Below are 21,571 nucleotides of genomic sequence, written 5' to 3' on the forward strand. Positions count from 1 at the left end.
TATGAATTTTTATTTAATAAATATTCAAACTAAATAATATATATATATATATAAATACTAATGATTTAAAGCAACAAGATTGGCTGATCAATTTAGTTGTCCAGTTGAAATCTTTCAAAAGTATGTGAAAGATTAAAGTCAAAGTAAATATGGATTTAGAATAGTAGTTATATTTTACTAACCAAAATACCGAAAAAAAACCGAACCAAACCGAAACCAATCTGATATCTGGATTGAACACCCCTAATCCAAATGAAGCCAAACTATTGTTTCATTCTCCAAAATATAATAAAAATAATAACTTAATTCCGCGCAAGGCGCGGGTCTTATCCTAGTATAATATTATAGTTCAATGTTTACTTATTTATTAGCAATATTACAATGAACCAAATTGATGATTTGTGCAGTCACCTATGGTAATGTATTCTGATCACGATATGGAAGCATATGAGACATTTTCAACAACACCATCATCCAAAAGAAAGGGAGAAAGTTCGAGTCCACTGTCTATTGCAGATCAAAATTCGTCAACAAAAAGCTAAAGAAAGTGAACGTGAAAGTGGAACATCTTAAGAAGAAATGAACTGGCTTTGTTTTCTACTGGTTTTCTTGAAATTTCATTATTTTGTCGTTGGCTTTTATATTTATCAGCATCAATTATGAGTTGTCATTTGATATGGTTTTAAGTACTGTACTTTGAACTTCATCATATTTTCCCTATTTATAAAATAAATTTGTTGGAGATTCTATGATACATGGGCCATGCGGACCTGCTAATAAAGCCAATGTATGTATGATTGATGGCAAGTGTTCTAAATTCTTTCTGAAGCCTTTTAGTGCAGTCACTAAAGTAGATGATGCTGGATTTCCTATTTACAAACGGAGGGAAGATGGAAGATCGGTTCACAAGAAAGGTTTTGACTGTGACAATAGATATGTCGTTCCATATAATAAGGATCTATCACTTCGTTATCGTGCTCATATTAACGTTGAATGGTGCAACCAAACACGCTCTATCAAGTACCTTTTCAAGTATATTACTAAGGGACCTGACTATGTGAATGCATCAGTAGGAAGAGAAGATGACAGCGATGATCCTGTTGATGAAATAAAGAAACACTTCAGCTGCAGGTATTTTAATTTATGATTTGGAAAGACTGTTATTATTTCTATAGTATTTTGATAATGGTTAGACTGACTCTCTGATATAAATATTGCTAGGTAAATAAGTTTGCTTTTAACGTACGTAATAATATGTACCCCTGAAAATGATCATTCCTTTCCAAATTTTTGAAAATTAAATCAAAGAACTAATCAGGTTCATCAGATATGCTTCATGGTCATTAGCTGAATTTTAGTTTGCCTGATTTTTTTCAGATACATATCTGCATGTGAAGCTTCTTGGAGAACTCTTGCTTTCCCTACTCACTATAGAACTACATCGGTAGAAAAACTGTTGTTCCATCTCCCAGGTCAGCAGCAGGTTATTTACAATGAAGATGACCCTGTCGAAGAAGTACTAAACCGCATTTCTGTTGGAAAGTCCAAGTTTGTAGCCTGGATGGAGGCCAATGCAATATATCCAGAAGCAAAAAATCTCACTTATTCAGACTTCCCATCCTACTTTGTTTGGCATCTAAAAACAAGAATGTGGAAACCAAGGAAGAGGGGTTTTGCTATTGGAAGGATCACTTATGTGCCACCAGATTTAGGTGAAGTTTATTATTTACGGGTTTTGCTAAATAAAGTCAGAGGTCCAACAAGCTTTGAAGAGATAAGAACAGCATCCACGAAACATACAAAGATGCATGTTATGCGTTGGGTTTGCTGGACGATGATAAAGAATATATTGAAGCTATTAAAGAGGCAAGTCTTTGGAGTTCTGGAAAGGGTATACGAAGGCTGTTTTCTATAATATTGCTTTCCAAGAGTGTCACAACTCCAGTAAACGTATGGAATGCTACTTGGGAAATACTATCTGAGGATATATTATACAGCCAGAGAAGAAAAAAGAAGAATCCCAGTAAGATCATATTTAATACAAAATTATTTTTAATATTTACTTGCATCATTTTATGATTAGAGTTTGAACTCCATTTTTTTTTCTTTCAGATTTGAATTTATCAGAGGATCAAATTAAGAGCTTAGCTTTGGCGGAGATTGAATCACTCCTGCTTATCAACGGAAGCTCACTGGAAGTTTTTAATGGGATGCCACGTCCAGATGCTTATGCATATGATACTGATGTTAACACTTTGATCAGTGACGAGCTAAACTACAACCATGATGAGCAAAGAGAAAAACACAGAGAGCTATTAGCCAAGATAACAGATGAGCAAAAAGCTGTGTACCAAGAGATACTAGATGCAGTACATGGAGATAAAGGTGGTCTTTTTTTCGTTTATGGCTTTGGAGGGACTGGAAAAACTTTTCTTTGGAACATCCTAGGTGCTGCAATTCGATCTTTAGGAGAAATAATATTGAACGTAGCATCCAGTGGAATTGCTTCATTGCTTTTACCAGGTGGCCGGACAGCGCATTCAAGATTTGGAATACCAATTAATGTTCACGATTTTACAACATGTAGCATGAAAAAGGGTTCAGATCATGCAGAGTTGGTACAGCAAGCTAAGCTCATAATTTGGGATGAAGCTCCCATGATGAGCAAATAATGTTTTGAAACTGTGGATAGAAGCTTGCGTGACATAATGGGATGCGATGAGCCTTTTGGAGGTAAAGTTGTTGTTTTTGGAGGAGACTTTAGACAGATTCTACCGGTAGTAACAGATGGTGGCAGAGTAGAGACTGTTTTGGCTTCTTTGAATTCATGACATCTCTGGAAAAGCTGCAAGGTTCTAAGACTTACAAAAAACATGAGACTTATGGCAGGAATTACCAATAGTGAAGCTAAAGAACTTGAAGCTTTTTCTAAGTGGATTCTAGATATTGGTGATGGAAATATCAATCAACCAAACGATGGAGAGGTTGAGATTGATATTCCTGAAGATTTGCTAATAACTGAGTGCGAAAATCCTATAGAAACCATAGTGAAGGAAGTTTACGGAACATCATTTGCAGAGAAACGAGATCCCAATTTTTTCCAGGAAAGAGCAATATTGAGTCCACGAAATCAAGATGTTGACAGTACCAACGAGTATATGCTATCACAGTTATCAGGTACCATCTTAATTATTTAAATTTTAATTTTCCTTGCTGGAATCAAGGCAAGTAGTCTTATGTACGCTGATTTATATTGCTAGCAGGTGAAGAAAAAATCTATCTCAGTTCTGATGGTATTGATATATCAGACAAAGGCCCAAAAGATCCCATGGTTTATTCTCAAGAGTTTCTAAATAGCATCAAGATCTCTGGATTGCCAAACCACTGTTTGAAGTTAAAGGTTGGTGCAATAATTATGCTACTTAGGAACATTGATCCTCAAGGTGGTTTATGTAATGGTACAAGGCTGCAAATTACTCAGTTGGCTGATCATGTTATTGAGGCTAGAATTATAACGGGTCATAGGAATGACAAAGAAGGTGGTGAAAGGGTCTTAATACCAAGGATGTTTGTATCTCCACCAGAAACGAGATTCCCTTTCAGGATGCGCCGTAGACAATTCCCCGTTGCAGTCGCTTTCGCAATGACCATAAATAAGAGTCAAGGCCAAACATTAGAAAAGGTTGGTTTGTATCTTCCAAAACCAGTTTTTACTCATGGACAATTGTATGTTGCAGTTTCAAGAGTGAAGTCAAGATCAGGACTGAAAATTCTTATCACCGACAAACATGGAACACCTCAGAGAAAAACTATGAACGTGGTATACAAGGAAATCTTTCAAAACATTGACTAAGTTTCAGTTTTTTTTTTTTTTTGCAAAACATATGGTCGAAGTTGTATTTTAGACTCTGAGAGTTTGATTCCATTGATGATTTGACTTCATATTAATGTTCTGTTTTGTTTTTTAGGCTACTGTTGTGGACCATGTCCTGATTTGAAAATTATTTTGGTTTAGAAAGTAAGAATGAGCAAAAAAATTTATTATGTCAAGTAACAAGAAAATACATCTAACAAAGATTCAGAATGAAACAACCAAATACTCCCAGTGTTAAAAGTCTGCAGCAGTAAAATCAGAGCTAAAAACTATCCAAATTTATATTAATTCTGTGACATAATTCATAAATCATAATACTCAATTTTATACTGAGCTCCTTCATATTTAGCTGCTTACAAACTTACAGCTACGTAGCTACAAAATAAACAATATGAAAAAGCTTTTGTTTTTTTTAAACATAGGAAAAAGCTTTTTCTATTTTGATAAAATGTGAATATATATACCAAAAAATGGAAAAGGGTAATGTTTTACAAATATTGTTGAAGCAGAAAGCTACCTTTGGCTCAAAAATAAAATAAAAAACAGTATAGAACTATGATTTGAGAGGACCTTACGTAAACCACAGCGACAGCTGACCATTGCACTAGTGGTGAGGCAGACGAGCAAGGAGGATGTCCCGTGGTGATCTATATGAACATATAAACACTATATTTGTGTCCACAATTTCTGATTCAACCCTAAATACAATTATAATTACTTAAAAATCACTATATTATTTATATAAAACATGTATTTTATTCATTATTGTATAAATCTACTAAACCCGCGCATTAGCGCGGGCGAATCACCTAGTTAACTGGACAAAAAAAGTGAACACGCGGTATTAAAAGTTCTAATGAGTTCCTATAACAGTTTGAGAACTTTGCTACTCTCTTTTTTTTTCTAATTGTTTTTTTTTTTTTTTTTATCTGGACAGCCACATTCCCAACTATCCCCGTAGGGGGTCCAGCGCCCCAACGGAAGGGATGTTAAATCCGCTGTGGCCGGGACTCGAAGTCGTGATGGCGGGCACCTCAGCCGAGGTTCCTTTACCACCAGACCACGATGCCCGGTTTTTTCTAATTGTTTCTTTACTATAAAAGTGAGATAACTACTTAAATACTCCGGTTGGAGATGCTTAGCAATAAATTAAAAAAAGGTAACCAAGAAGCATAATCTTTTTTTGGGTGTAACTGAAAGAAAATAATAATAATCTTCTTAAGTAGATAAAATACGAGCAGAAACCCAAACATAAAGGATTGAAGATAGATTTCTTCTTAAATTATTATAATAAAATACAATACTCCATAGTCATCATTCATCTTAAACCATTTTACGGACATAACAACTAGCATTTCTTTTCGACCTCAGCTTTACGTCAAACATTTTTTGTGGCAACCCAAATGAATCCTGAAAAAAAAAACATATTCCATCATATTCATTTCAAGGCTTTTCAAACAACGTTGTAGACCCTTAACAAAAACAGTACCGTCTCTTCGTATCCATTAACGTTTTCAAAAGCTTGCTCAGCTTCTTCGGCACTAACGAAAACAGCAACTGCACAGTAATAACCTCCCAATGTTTTTGCTGGCTGCCAAAGAAAAAAAAAGATGTTAAGGAACCTTTCAAAATATACATATATTCATGTTTTTGGTTTCTACCTTAACATCAAGTTTAAACTTTTTGGTAAGAAACTCTCCAGCGAGAGCAAAGTTCAGTTTTTCAGATGGCACACGGGAAGGGATTCTGTGAATAAAGAGTCTTGACTTCTCAGCCTCCAGCATCTATAGAAATAATAAAATTAATTCCATCTGTAACTGTAGGAATTTTAAAATAAACATATATTTTGTTTGTAAATTAATCATTTGATAAAAACCTCTTTTGATGGTGAAATTGTTGTGTCAAATGGGTCCTCAATAAAAGCAAGTGCAATATTCATTGCCGCTTCAGCGTCGTGTACACAATTATGAGGAACGCCTTCCTTTCGGACTTCTTTACCAAAAATTGCCTATAAAAATGAATTTCAGAAAGAAAAAAAGTAAGAAAATATATTTCTATGTAACAAATTCAAGAATAGAATGCAACAGTTATAGAATTTTTTTTTTTGTTAAAAACAATTATAGAATTACCTTGTGAAGATCATTGAGTGAAGGTTTCCTCGAGTTTCTTGCATTTGAAAATTTGAACACAAGTGCTGTATCGATTACTTTAGGATGATCGATCTTCAGCACTGTGATCATCATACCAAATTTGAACGACAATATAGTTAAGGGCATTTGGCAAAAAAAATATATATATATATATAATTGAGGTGTATGATTAACTATATGATCTAACCCATCAAAAATGGACATGAAAGTTAACAACAAAAAAATCAGTCTACTGTGTTTTTATTTACCTTTCATATCTTTGTTCAAACTGTGACCTACCAGAATAGCACCATTAGAAAGATAGGGCTGCAGCTCTCTCTGTGCAATTAGCATAATTAACATTCTGTAAGATTTTCCCTAAAAAGTTCACATATATATACTAAAAACAACACGGTATACCTGAATATCTACCACAGAGAGAGTAGCTTTTTCGATATCTTGAGCATTAACTCCTGTAATGACTGTCCTATAGTCAACAATACGTTTGTCCGGTTTCACAAATTGGTCAAGAATCACCTAAAGCAATGAACATTTAAACTAACGAGTCAAGAAACAGGTTAATATTTTTTTAAAGAAAAAGCAAGAAACTCACAAATAATTTAACTATAAGATTATACCTTTAAATGACGGTCTACAACGCCGACTCTAACCAGACCTTCAGTCCCATCTTCACAAAGAACCATCTCACAGTCAACAGCTATCATGTTGGTTGAATTCTTGACCATCGACGACTTCATTCCAATATCGGATAAAAACCAATCCTGCTTAAAGTAATTTTGATAAAAACAGTATAAACAATAATATTCAATACGTTAAAGATTAAAAAAAAAGAGATAATGAAACAGGAGAGGATACAAACATTGGAGTATGACCGAAAACAATAGTCTATAGAAAACTCCTGATGCTTCATGGTCAAACGAATAAGCATCTGTACCGCCCAAAAGATAACTTTCAAACACATTACTAGCAAAGTTATTTAGTTAAAACATGTTTTCTTTGTTTGATATCCAACACTCACCTGCTCATGAGTGTCATTTTCAGGAGACTCCTGCTTCAACTTTTTAACTAGAAGACTATTAGCACGAATTTGCATAGCCTAAAGAAAAAAAAATTGTAGTGCGGGGTTAAAAGCCTAAACCATAGTAAAAATAAGCAAGCATTTGGTCGTTATAAGAATTTAAAATCAAAACCTGCAGATCTTCTTTATTCTTAAAGGTAGTGAGAAAAGCGACCAACGCGTCACGGGAAACCATGGAAAGGTCATATGGTGTTATATCTTTATGGTCATTGACTGCTAAAAATTCTTTCCATCCTCCGTGTTCTCCTCCTAGACCTCGAATCTGCGCTAGCTTCATCAACTCTTCCAACACCTAGTCCGAAAATGTTAACGTGATGTAACGTAAAATACATAGAATGTAACTCAGCCTAAAAAGTATTAAAATGAAAAGATAAAAGGGTATACGGACATCCTTCTCGGCGGTAGCTAGGTTATGATCCATTAGTGCCGTCGACTATGTGAAGTAAGGTAGTGATTTTGGCCTAAGTTATATTGTGAAAAATGAAAACAAGAGTTGGGTTTTTAAAGAACGTCAGCGAATGTTTTTGGGAAAATGAACCCATTTTGTATGTTTATTTTTAAACATACAAAAAAACGTACCAACTTCCAACAACTATATAATCTCGAAAACATTCCAACATGTTTCGTAAATGGTGTTATTCTGAGAGTTCTTTGGTTCTTGGAATTAGACAAAACGTTCCAACTTCACAATTTTTGAAATCATGCATGATATGAGAATTGAACTTTCTTTTTCAATTACTGCTCCTTCCTTCCGTATCACTTTAAGTGGTGTTTAGAAGAAAAAAGTTTGTTTCAAAATAATTGATGTTTTCATTATTCTAGATATAATTTAATATCCTTTAAACTTTGTGACCAATTGCAAAATACTGATTTTTTTTTATTGGTTTAATTAATTTCATTTACTGATACTTTTATTTAATCAAGATAAATTGTATAGAAGTTTGTATTTTCCTAATCCAAGTGCAAAAACCTTAAAAATCACTTAATCTGCATATGTAAATATCCATAAAAACGTTGTATTGTATATTATTAAGCGCTTTAGTCAAAGAGTTTTAAACAATAAAAACTAACAAAACAAATGTAAAAAATGGATACAACAATAGAGATTCAAAGTAAACACTCATTTATTTTGTGTATGAATTACTAAAGATTTTTTCATATAAAAAATTTCATATTTGCTTTTGAAATAGTTGAATCTCGAGCAAGATAATCTTTGCATTAATTCAAAAACATCACACTTCAGATTGAATTGAGAACGATTACCGCTCTCTTTTTAATACTTTAGTAGGAGCCACCAAAACAATACAACTCTTTATATTACTCTATTGATAAATAACAGAGTCAAATATATTAGCGTTCCATAGAATTTCATGCAACAAAAACTTCATCATCATCAATGAAGAACCATCAATGACTGAATCCGATAAGTCATATCGCCATCAACGATAGTATATCTGTCAATTACCTTTTCTAAGCGGTTCAATTGAACCGTCAGTCCAAATCTATCGGAAAAAACAAACAGAAGAGCAATCAAAAACTTGCCAAATTTAAAATAAATTATCAATAAAACAAACCAAATGACCGGAAGTAAAGTGGAATTGGATCATTAAATCCGGCTTATTAACAAATCAAATAAAGAGAAGCAAAACGAAACAAACAAGCTGATGTCCGAGCTATAAAAGCCTCCGACCATCAGCTTAAAACTATAAAACAAACTTTCTTTTTTCTCTTGACGGCTAGGGTTCAATTAGTTACAAAGATAAAATTTTAAAACGATGGTTATTTAGTATTAACTAGCTTAAGCATGAAAAACAGATAATGAATGGATCGTGAAGATCACATCAAACAAAGAAACCGATACAGATGTGGGGTTTTGTTTTCACATACAAACGAGATAAACAGATTCTGTATTTAATTCGGTTTCTTGTCTGATTATCCAAAACATTTGTAACAACTTGTTTAGCAAACGGCAAAATACACATGAAAACACCTCAAAATGTATATAGTAGCCACACTGAATCGATTAACAGGTTCAGTTGGCTAAACTCTCTTCCTTCACAATTGTGCATGTCTTCCAAACTTATCATACACATTTGATCGTATATTTCATTCTGCAGATTAAGAGATTAAAATGAATAAGAAAGAAATGATTAGTAATGCTAAGGGATAATAATAACATACATGATCACATGAAACACTGATATTGAATTGTTAAGATCATACAAATAAACAAGAAATAATAGAGAATCGAGATCTTGTTTTTTTTTTGTTTTTGAAAAAGACGTAGTCATCAAGTAGGACTAGTAGCCTCGCTTTGCAACCATCTCCTTAGTATGAAAGCCACAAAGTTCTTACTTGCAAGTAACTTTGTCTTCAACATAGCTAACCTACCACCACCTGCAACCTCTGCATCCCCATCAGGCCATCACGATCAGCAACCGGCGTCAGCACCTCCTCAACTACTGTCTCAAGACCTCTCCCACCATTCTCACTTACCATGAGCGGGCCTTAGGTCTCATCTCCATCCATACTCACCACCAAAGTCCTCCGTTCACGCAGCCACTCCTAACAACCCCTGTAACAGCTATACACTTCTTCACCTTCAGTTTCACCAGATCAAGACAGCCCAAAGCAAGCGCCTTGATCCCAACATCCATAATCGGACACCCCTTGATGCAAAACTTCCTCAACGCCACACACTTCTCCGCAATGCAAGCCATCTCTACATCTCCAATCGCACCACTCCCACAAAGAGCTAACCGTTCCAGCTTCTTGCAGTTTGAAGCAATAGCAGACAAGCTCGTATGTGTCGCGTCAACACAAGAACATAATACCGAAAATATATATATTTCATATATTGATCGTTGGATTTACAAGTTTTATAGATATTTCCAAATCACAAAAAATGCATAAACAAATAACATCTTTGTAACATCCGTCTCCTCATCTCTTGAGAACGGCGTGTTACTTCCACTAAAATACCAAATTAAACTGAGTTATAAAACCGAATAAAATGTCAAACCTTTTAATCAAATAATTTCCAAATAAAACAAGTTTATAATTTAAAAAAAAAACAAATACATTAAATCAAAAATTTAATTAAAACCGAAATAAAATACAATTATCCCAAGACACCAAACCGTCCAGATATCCAACTACTCGGCAAGCTCACCTGCAACGGGAAAAAAGAGGGATGAGCAACAGGGGAGTCACCCAGTAAGGTATGGGATGCTAAACCGCAAACCACTGACCCAGTACATAGCACTACGACTATGTAGGCATAGCTCTAGCATGAACAAACCAGATGCCTAGCGCATTACACAAAACAAACAATGCACTGATGGTACATAGCTAGTCCACACAGCCCGCATTCTTCTCATACGGATATACGATAATATAATATGCGTCGCTAGTCCAGACATCTCTGGCCCCCCGCACTCCACCAATATGCGTCGATATGCAAACGTCTCTGCACCCCGCACCACACAATATATATGTCGCTAGCTCAGACGTCTCTGGCCCCCCGTACTCATCACATATGCGACGCTAGCTCAGATGTCTCTGTGCCCCCGCACTCTATACGTCGCTAGCTCAGATTTCTCTGGCCCCCGTACTCATATGCGTCGCTAGCCCAAATCTCTCTGGCCCCCGCACTCATCACATAGTCCCTACTATATAACTATATATATATATATAACAGTCTTTAACATCAATCATTTCACACAACCGTTGAATCCTCTATTATCCAATTTTCAGTTTAATATTCAAAAATAATAGTAAACAAACAAGACTTTCAAACAGACTCGATTCACAGAGACGGATCATGTTTTGAAACTAGACTTTTCCTAATAGTAATACTAAACTAGCTCGGGATTTAACGGAGTAGCCCTCACCTTGGCCAAATCAGAAAACTGAAAGCAGATCGGAGAATAGACATGATAACTTGATCATTAAGCAAACATGGGTTTCACCATGGATCTCAAATTCTCGCCAACGACCCAATAGATCGGAAATAAAAAGACAAAACAAGAAAATAATTAAACTATAAGATTTGTGTTGATATGCCTTGAATCTGGATGTTACATCTAGGCGATGGATGTTACATCACGTACATCATACCGACTCGGTTGCATCAAGAGCGTTGCATCAAGTTATTATGGATGTTACATTTGATCGTGGGCTTAGGCCCATGAGTCCGTTTAGTCTAGGGTTTTAGATACGAGATGTTACTATATATATCTTGTACTTTGGCAGATTAAGATGCAGGCGTTGTTGAAGCAACAAGGCATCTGGGGACCATTGTCAGAGAAGAAATCTGAAGCAGCTGATTTGGAGACTCTAGAAGAGAAGGCGTTCTCAACAATTTTGTTGTGTCTAGTAGACGAGATCATCATCGAAGTGTCGGATGAGAAAACTGCTGCTAGTTTGTGGCAGAAGTTGGAGAGCTTGTACATGACAAAATCTCTAACGAACAAGCTACTTCTGAAGCAACGCCTCTTTGCCTTGCGTATGCAAGAAGATATTGAGCTTCGCGACCATCTTGACAAGTTAAATTTGATATTACTGGAGCTGCGTAACATCGATGTTAAGGTGGAGGATGAAGACGTTGCTCTAATCCTGTTGGTATCTTTGCCGAACTCTTTCGAGAACTTCGTGCAATCGTTCATTGTTGGCAAAGATACATTGAGACTGGAAGAAGTTAGGTCGGCGCTTCACAGTCGGGAATTACGCCATAAGGCATCCAGCTCAGGGACAGACAATCAAGCATCGGGATTGTTTGTCAGTGGTGTGAAGGGACATGGGAACAGAAGGACTTCGAGAGATAAGAAGTCGTTTCCAAGGGGTCCTAAAGCATCTGATATTTGCAACTATTGCAAAGAGAAGGGACATTGGAAGTCAGACTGTCCCAAGATGAAGGAGCAACGGATTGGGTCTGTTGCAGTAGCCGAGGATGAAACCAAGTTTGACGACGACATCGCTCTTGTTGTGTATGGACACACACACTCTTCTGATGTGTGGGTTCTTGATACGGGAGCATCCTACCATATGACACCGAGGAGAGTGGTTTTCAGAGTACACAGAGGTACTTGACAACAAGATTAAGATGGCAAACGACTTTGTCTGCAAGATTGTTGGGATTGGCTCAATCAAGCTCATAACACATGATGGTAGATTCTGCACATTGAACAAGGTTAGGCATGTTCCATCAATGACGAAGAATTTGATATCCGTAAGTCTCCTAGACAAGAGAGGGTTCAAATATTCGGGTGGCGATGGAGTTTTGAATGTCTACAAGGGTTCTGATGTGATTCTGAAGGGTTTCATGAACGGTACTTTGTATTTACTGAAGGGTACAACGGTTTTAGAGAGAACGATGTGCATGCTCTCAGAAGAGTTCAAACAGTTTTGTAAGGATGCAACATCTGCCAAGCATCTTACAGACATGAGAACACCACAGCGGGATGGTGTTGCAAAATGGATAAACCAGATAATGCTAGAGAGAACGATGTGCATGCTCTCGAGTGCTGGTTTGGAGAAGCGGTTTTGGGCTGAATCAGTTAACGCGGCTTGCTACTTGATAAATCTTGTTCCGATACCTTCTGAGGTGTGGTCAGGTAGATCTGCTGAATATTCACTTTTAAGAGTGTTTATGGGCTACAGTGATGGAGTCAAGAGATACATGGTCTGGTCTCCATCAGAAAACCAAATGGTTCTAAGCAGGAATGGTATCTTTGATGAAGCATCTATGGTTAGAAGCTCACGGTCAAGTTCTGAAGCAGAAAAGGGTAGCATTGATAAACAGATGGAGCTGCAAGATGATCATGAAGTGATCGATGTGCAGGCATACAGAGAAAATCAAGAGGAGCGTGTAGAAGATGTTCAGTTGGAGTCTACGAAGATTCAGCCGCTTGATGTTACAGAGCGTAGCATCGTGAAAGATCGACCAAGAAAGGTTGATGTCCGGCCACCAGAGAGATATCGCTTCGAGGATATGGTGGGTTATGCACTTCAGGTTGCAGAGGAAGTGGATGCGTCATCNNTCATCTACTTACATGGAAGCTGTTTCTAGTCCCGAGTCTGAGAAATGGCATGTTGCAACGAGAGACGTGGAGTCTCATCAGAAGAATCATACATGGGACCTGACCTCATTACCATCGGAGAGAAGGGATGTTACATGCAAGTGGGTCTTCAAGATTAAGGATGGAGCATCACTGGCAAAAGAAGCTAAGTATAAAGCTCGGATTGTTGCAAGAAGTTTCAGTCAGAGAGATGGAGTAGACTACAATGAGATATTCTCATCGATGGTCAGACATACGTCCATCAGAGTGTTGCTAACGCTGGTAGCACGTCAGGACTTGGAGCTTGAGCAATTTGATGTGAAGACAGTGTATCTTCATGGAGAGCTAAAGCAGATATACAAGACTCAGCCAGATGGTTGTCGAGTTCCTGAAAAGGATGACTATGTGTGTACGCTTCAGAAGTCACTTTGTAGATTTAAGCAGTCTCTCAGAGGATGGTACAAGAGATTCGACAGCTATATAATCAAGTTGGGCTACATCAGGAGTCCTTATGATTGGTGTGTCTGCATGAGTAAGTTGAAGGATGCGACGTTCATCTCTTCAGATGAACCTATCAGTATTCTGTGCACTGCAAATGTTCATCTCACCATGTATATGGTTTAGCCCGTTGGGACATCTGGCCCGTTGGGGCTTCTCGTCCGCAAGGACATCTGGCCCGTTGGGGCTTCTGGTCCGCAAGGACATCTGGCTCGTTAGGGCGAACGGCCCGTTGGGGCATCTGGTCCGCACGGACATCTGGTCTGCAAGGACATCTGGCCCGTTGGGGCATCTGGTCTGCAAGGACATTTGGTCCGCAAGGATATCTGGTCCGTTGGGACATCCGGCCCGTTGGGGCGTCTAGTCCGTTGGGACATCTGGTATGTTGGGACATCTGGCCCGTTGGGGCGTCTGGTCCGTTGGGACATCTGGTCCGTTGGGACATCTAGTCCGTTGGGATATCCGGCTGATGACGAACGTCTGGCTCTAGTTGAGCATCTGGCCGTTAAAGGGCGTCTGGTTCGTCATAGCAACACATCTGGTCCGAAGGGACATCTGAGGCAAAGAGAGCGATGGTACATTTGGCGTTGAAGAACGCATCTGGTACATTTGGCGTTGATGGCGCATCTGGCACTTGAAAGTGCATCTTGTACATCTGGCGCTGATGGCGCATCTTGTACATCTGGCGCAGAGAAACGCATCTGGTACATCTGGCACTTGAAGGTGCATCTGGTACATCTGTTATTGAGAGGATTCAAGTCAAGGTGGAGAATTGTTGATATGTCTTGAATCTGGATGTTACATCTAGGCGATAGATGTTACATCACATACATCATACCGACTCGGTTGCATCAAGAGCGTTGCATCAAGTTATTATGGATGTTACATCTGATCGTGGGCTTAGGCCCATGAGTCCGTTTAGTCTAGGGTTTTAGATGCGAGATGTTACTATATATATCTTGTATTCAAAGTAACCATAAACTTGCACTTTGTAAGCTCAATATCGCCTCCAATAATAAGATCTCTCTTTGCCCGTGGACGTAGCCCTAGGGGTGAACCACGTTAAATATATATGTCGTTGTTACATCGTTTTTATTCATCTGTTTCCGCATCTGTTTCTTCTCACAATTGTTACAACAATTTGGCATAATGTTACTTGATTCTCAAGAAACAAGGAAAAGGGACAACCCATATACATAAGTTCACGCACATTAGGAATCCACAATATGACATGAGCGTACGATCACTTACGTTATCACATGGGCATGGATGGAGATCGCATAAAAGATGAGTGGTGATGGCGGCGATCCAGACCTTGGCGGCATAGATCTCCGGTGACACAACTGCACCCTCGGTAGCGTTCAACTCACGGCTATACAGTTTCACGTCCGGTGGTGTTGAGACGGTGACTCTGGCGTTGCTCACGTCCTCCATCAATCGGCTCCGGTGCGACGTACCTCCTTTCCTCGCACGAGAACAAGCTAACGGACACCAGTGGATCATGACATGAGGAACAAAAATAATAAGAGAAGGAGAGACAAGATGAACCTGTTTGACAAAATGGAGGCCCAATCCCGTCCCGCAGCAAGCTTTTACGGGCCAGGCCCGCGGTTCAGCTCCTTGATTGACATCCCTAATCTAAATTAACTAAAGAGAAAAATCAAACCAACTGGTTAAGAAAACCGGGTCGTTACAATTCTTCCCCACTTAATCGGAATTCGTCCCGAATTCTAAAATGGATCTGGAGAAGAACTTCAATGGATACAAAGGAAAAGAAGAACACGAGATTATGAGGACAAAGAAACCGAACATAAGCTTGATCTTCTCCTCCAAAACGAAAAAAAATACGAAAAGCTAACGAATAACCAAATGAAACTCGATCACTTTTTTTTTCTTCCAAAATCCCAATCCCAAAAACATTGAAAATCAATAAAATCCGAGTCCCATAAATCGCCGTCCCGGGTCAGAGCCGAGACGGACCCCCGCTCTGATACCAAATTGTAACACCTGTCTCCTCCTCTCTTGAGAACGGCGTGTTACTTTCGGTAAAATACCAAATTAAACCAAGTTATAAAACCGAATAAAATGTCAAACCTTTTAATCAAATAATTTCCAAATAAAAAAAGTTTATAATTAAAAAAAAACAAATACATTAAATCGAAAAGTTAATTAAAACCGGAATAAAATACAATTATCCCAAGACACAAAACCGTCCATATATCCAACTACTCGGCAAGCCCACCTGCAATGGGAAAAAAGAGGGATGAGCAACAGGGGAGTCACCCAGTGAGGTATGGGATGCTAAACCCAAACCACTGACTTAGTACATAGCAGTACGACTATGTAGGCATAGCTCTAGCATGAACAAACAAGATGTCTAGCGCATCACACAAAACAAACAATGCGCTGATGGTACATAGCCAGTCCACACACCCTGCATTCTCCTCATACGGATATACGATAATATAATAAGCATCGCTAATCCAGACATCTCTGGACCCCCGCACTCCATCAATATGCGTCGATATGCAAACGTCTCATCACCCCGCACCACACAATATATACGTCGCTAGCTCAGACGTCTCTGGGCCCCCGTACTCATCACATATGCGTCGCTATCTCAGATGTCTCTGTTGCCCCGCACACTATACGTCGCTAGCTCAAATTTCTCTGGCCCCGTACTCATATGCGTCGCTAGTCCAGATCTCTCTGGCCCCCGCACTCATCACATAGTCCCTACTATATAACTATATATATATATATATATATATATATATAACAGTCTTTAACATCAATCATTTCACACAACCGTTGAATCCTCTATTATCCTAAACAAACAAGACTCTCAAACAGACTCGATTCACAGAGACAGATCATGTTTCGAAACTAGACTTTCCATAATAGTAGTACTAAACTAGCTCGGGATTTAACGGAGTAGCTCTCACCTTAGCCAAATCGGAAGAACTGAAAGCAGTTCGGAGAATAGACATGATAACTTGATCATTAAGCAAACATGGGTTTCACCATGGATCTCAAATTCTTTCCAACGACCCAATAGATCGGAAATAAAAAGACAAAACAAGAAAATAATTAAACTATAAGATTTGGCATTATGTTTCTTGATTCTCAAGAAACAAGGAAAAGGGACAACTCATATACATAAGTTCACGCACATTAGGAATCCACAATATGACATGAGCGTACGATCACTTACGTAAGCTTACGTTATCACATGGGCATGGATGGAGATCGCATAAAAGATGAGTGGTGATGGCGGCGATCCAGACCTTGGCGGCATAGATCTCCGGTGACACAACTGCACCCCCGGTAGCGTTCAACTCACGGCTATACAGTTCCACGTCCGGTGGTGTTGAGACGGTGACTCTGGCGTTGCTCACGTCCTCTATCAATCGGCTCCGGTGCGACGTACCTCCTTTCCTCGCACGAGAACAAGCTAACGGACACCAGTGGATCATTACATGAGGAACAAAAATAATAAGAGAAGGAGAGACAAGATGAATAAGAGAGGCATGAATCATAGGAGAGATCAAGGGAGAAGAAGATGGGGATGGCTTCATAGTCATACGGCTAGGGCTTTTCTATTAGAGAAAAATGATACATACGATTATATATAAGTCTTCTTTTAGGAAATAATTTGGTTTAATCCAAATTAACTAAAGAGAAAAATCAAACCAACTGGTTAAGGAAACCGGGTCGTTACAATCTTATTCTTTTTCAATTGTGTGTTAATAATATACTTATTCCTGCATACAAGATTCATATTCATTATAAATTGTTGCTTAAACTATTCATTTTTCTTTAGATCATTTTGGTTTTCACAAAGGCTATTTTTTGTTAGTGTTAAATAGCTTTACCATAGATTGTTGACGTAGTAGCAGAGAAACAGATAAATATTATTGAACTTAAAGTACGAGCAGAATACCTATATAGATAAGGACCATAGTTAAGATAACGATAACTTCATATGTTGTAATTATCCATATTTACATATTCCTACGGGTAGTAGGAGATACTACGTTGTATATATATATGTTGCTATAAGCATGAATAAAAACAACACTTTCATATTATTTTATGGTATTAGAGCTTAAACGATCTTTTGACCTAAATACTCAAATTTTCGCTTCCGCATTACGCTTCTTTCTACTACCTGATTGATAAGCAACAATCATGGCTACTACTGCATCTCCTACATCATCTACTACTTCTCCATCTACTACTCATGCTACTCCATCTACTACTCCTACTACCGAAAGTGGTCCTTTGACCCTTTATTATCTATACCCCTCTGACAATCCAGGCGCGTTAATCATGCCAGTGATTCTTAAAGGCGACAATTACTCTGAATGGGCAACTGAGTTCTAGAACTCTCTTCACGCTAAACAGAAGATAGGGTTTATCGAAGGCACTATAGTTAAACCCTTGACAAACCCTGATCTATCTCGATGGACTTCTGCTAATTCCATGATCGTAGGATGGATACGTACGTCGACTGATCGTCCTGTCCGATCTACTGTTGGCCATGTTATGGATGCCTATCAACTGTGGGATTCTCTCAAGCGAAGATTCTCGGTGAAGAATAGTGTGCGCAAGAACCTACTTGAGGATGAGATCACCAACTGCAAACAAAACGGTGAAACTGTCCTGGCTTACTTTGGTCGGCTATCTAAACTATGGGAAGAACTACAGAATTTTAAATCCTCCTACACATGCACTTGTGAAGCGTTGGCTCATACCGTTACCTGATCTCAATCTAGCTTACTCACGAGTAATCCAAGCAAAACATCACACACTAACCATGCTTACAACTGAGCTTAAACAAGATGTACTCGGGTTTACTGTTAAGACAGATTCTTCAACTTCTACTCCTCCTACAACCCTCACCACAACAAATCGCAGTCGTGACCCTAACCGTAGTTGCACTCATGCAATCGCAAAGGCCATGAAGCCTCAGAATGTTTCCTCCTCCATGGTTATCCCAAGTGGTTCAATGAACAACAAAGGAACAATCAATCTACTGGTCAGTCTCAAAGAGGTCGCAGTGGACGAGGAAATAACTCTCGTGGTCGTGGTCGTGTGAATACTTCTCGATCTGCACCTTCTACTTCTTCAGGGAACTCTAATGTTTCTTCAGATCAAATCGCTGCACTGATCAGCCTTCTACAAAACCAGCAGTCTCAACTCTCCACTAATCATATGACGGGTAAACCTTTATTATCGGACGTTATAATTGATACAGGGGCGTCGCATCACATGGCTGGAGACCTAGCCTTACTTCACAATATTCGGGATATTGCTTCATCTCCAGTTACTTTTCCAAACGGTCACAGTTCTAGAGCAACGAAATTGGGAACATTGTATCTCAATTCCTCATGTTTCTTGCTCGATGTGTTATACGTCCCTGACTTTACCTGCACGCTTATATCTGTTTCGAAACTTCTCAAGCAAACTGGATGTATTGAGATTTTTACTGATACATTATGTGTTTTACAAGACCGTTTTATGAGGACCCTGATTGGAGCCGGTGAAGAGAGAGAGGGTGTGTATTATTTCACGGGTGTCACAGTTGCACGAGCTAATTTGACTGGAAAGGAAAAAGCTTCTTCTTCAGAACTCTGGCATCGACGACTGGGAGATCCGGCACACAATCTTTTGTCTACTTTACCAGTCATAGATAGTGTTGCTTTGGATTTTGATCATACCAATTCGTGTTATATTTGTTCTCTTTCCAAACAGACACGTGAAGTTTTTCAACGAGAGTCATAATAAAGTTATTAAACCTTTTGCACTAGTTCATTGTGATGTTTGGGGTCCCTACCATACTCATTCCTCTTGTGGTGCAGTCTACTTTCTCACCATTGTTGATGATTACTCTAGAGAAGTTTGGATCCATCTTATGCTCGAGAAATCTGAGGTCCCTACGCTACTACAAAACTTTTGCGCCATGGCTAAACCACAATTCGATTTCTCAGTAAAAACATTTCGGACAGACAATGGCACAGAGTTTCTAAAACTCAAACCCTACCTTCGTAAAGAAGGCATTACACATCAGACATCCTCAGTCGACACACCACAGTAAAACAGACGTGTAGAGCGTAAACATCGCCATATTCTCAACGTCGCTCGTGCCTGCCTCTTTCAAGCCAACATTCCTGTTACTTTTTGGGGCCAGAGTATACTAACAGCTGCTCATCTTATCAACGGCACACCATCATGTCTCTTAGGTGGAAAATCTCCATATGAGTTGCTGCATGGTTCTGCTCCCAAATATGATACTCTGCGGGTGGCTGTCTCTGCTTTGCCCAACGACGTCCTAAAGATCATGACAAGTTTTCTCCTCGTAGTCGCAGGTGTCTATTTGTTGGTTACCCTCATGGGAAAAAATCTTGGAATGTGTACGACATTGAAAATAGTGAGTTCTTTACTAGTCGCGACGTTGTCTTCTTTGAAGCTTCTTCGAAGAACAGTTTCCGGGACTTACCAATCACCAAAAACAAAACTCTACACCATCACCATTACCGGTTGACACCACTACTGATGACTGGTCTCCCTCTACTCTGTCACCACCACCTACCACAACTGAAACATCTTTGATTCCCTCTTCTAACCCTACAGTTACTACAGTTCCTACTATAGATTCCTCTAACACCACTAGCACTACCAATTCCCCTGTTCATGTATCTACTACCGAACTACCACCGGTCACTTCTGACTCGTCTTCCTCAGACGAACAACCAGTTAACAGTGCCGCCACACATATATCTTCTATAGACACTCCTTCAACCCCTACACCAGACCAAAATATGAGCAACACTGAACCTTCCTTACCCGGTCTTCCTGAGCTATTGGGTCGCTGTCATCGCCAACGTCAGCCTTCTATCCTTCTAAAGAATTATGTTACTAACGCGGCTCAGAAAAATATACACACACCTCTAGCTCCACCCGACTCTTCTCTTGGTTCCTCAACTATGGTCTCAGGTAACACTTTGTATCCCATCTCAAATTATATCGCTGACAATGCATATTCTCCTGGCCACTGATAGACCATGGATTTGACCCACTTTTACCCATGGTTTATAAGTGTTTTAACTGCTAATTATTATATTATAAAGTCTATTTAGAATATTATAGGATCAGGAGTGATTTGGAGGAAAGTGATGATTTTGGAGCATTTTGGAGATATTTGGAGTAAGCACCCGAGATGACCATCGAGCTCGACCATCGGTCGACATTGAAGAGGAAAAATCGATCGATGTTCACATCTTGACTTCGATCGACAGCGAAGCGCGCAGAAAACCCGTTTGGTCTCAGCCAACTTAGAGCCCAAGTCTTCACTAATTTACAAGATTACCCCTGACGAGTTTTAACCTAATTATATAAGCTTTGCCAACATGTTAGAGGCAAAGTGTGCTTTCTTGTTTTATTATTTTTCACAGCAAAGGTTTCTAGGATTTCTAGTAGATTGGAGAGAAGATCCAAAGTTATTTGTGATTGGAACTCCATCAATATCTATCGATTACTCTAATGCAGTCTTCATACCTTATTGCTGTTATGAATTGCTTGGCCATGTCTGAGTAGTTCTCTTGTTAGATTTTAGGGTTTAAATAGGTTATGAGGGATTAGCTCCAACTATAGATTGCTAAGTTGTGCTATTAATCTTTAGGATTGTCATTAATGCCTGATTCTAGATTAACTACCTAGAACTTGCCATAGGATTGTTAGATATAAGCGATAGCTTTCATCTCATCCTGAAACCATTCTAATTGAGCTAAGACTTGCTAGAGTAAGGCGAGAGCTGATCTAGTGAGCTTAGTGAGCATATTCAACCTGCGCATTAACGCTTGACCAATAGTGTCAATCGATATTCAAATAGAATAATCGGTCGACGTTT

At 38.7% G+C, this 21,571-nt stretch overlaps 2 protein-coding genes and 1 pseudogene across 2 annotated transcripts; 1 reads left to right on the plus strand and 2 right to left on the minus strand.

Moving 5' to 3' along the window:
• The window catches only part of LOC106320324, a 7,316-nt pseudogene extending 3,463 nt beyond the window's left edge, over positions 1–3,853 (plus strand).
• Positions 3,854–5,197: 1,344 nt separating this feature from the next.
• Positions 5,198–7,523, minus strand: LOC106320329 (small RNA degrading nuclease 1-like). The gene is made up of 12 exons (XM_013758684.1): positions 7,491–7,523; positions 7,215–7,394; positions 7,043–7,120; positions 6,884–6,952; positions 6,642–6,785; positions 6,424–6,540; positions 6,273–6,342; positions 6,004–6,104; positions 5,751–5,882; positions 5,536–5,658; positions 5,364–5,465; positions 5,198–5,284 (listed from the first exon to the last, which is right to left on the minus strand). The coding sequence occupies exons 1-12, from the start codon at positions 7,521–7,523 to the stop codon at positions 5,198–5,200; spliced, it is 1,236 nt and encodes a 411-aa protein (XP_013614138.1).
• A 2,684-nt stretch (positions 7,524–10,207) lies between these two features.
• On the minus strand, positions 10,208–17,243 carry LOC106320328. Its single transcript, XM_013758682.1, has 3 exons — positions 16,874–17,243; positions 16,605–16,698; positions 10,208–10,274 (listed from the first exon to the last, which is right to left on the minus strand). The coding sequence occupies exons 1-3, from the start codon at positions 17,241–17,243 to the stop codon at positions 10,271–10,273; spliced, it is 468 nt and encodes a 155-aa protein (XP_013614136.1). The 3' UTR covers positions 10,208–10,270.
• Positions 17,244–21,571: the final 4,328 nt, after the last annotated feature.

This window comes from Brassica oleracea, unplaced genomic scaffold (genome assembly GCF_000695525.1).
Source record: "Brassica oleracea var. oleracea cultivar TO1000 unplaced genomic scaffold, BOL UnpScaffold00884, whole genome shotgun sequence".
Taxonomy (NCBI): Eukaryota; Viridiplantae; Streptophyta; class Magnoliopsida; order Brassicales; family Brassicaceae; genus Brassica; species Brassica oleracea.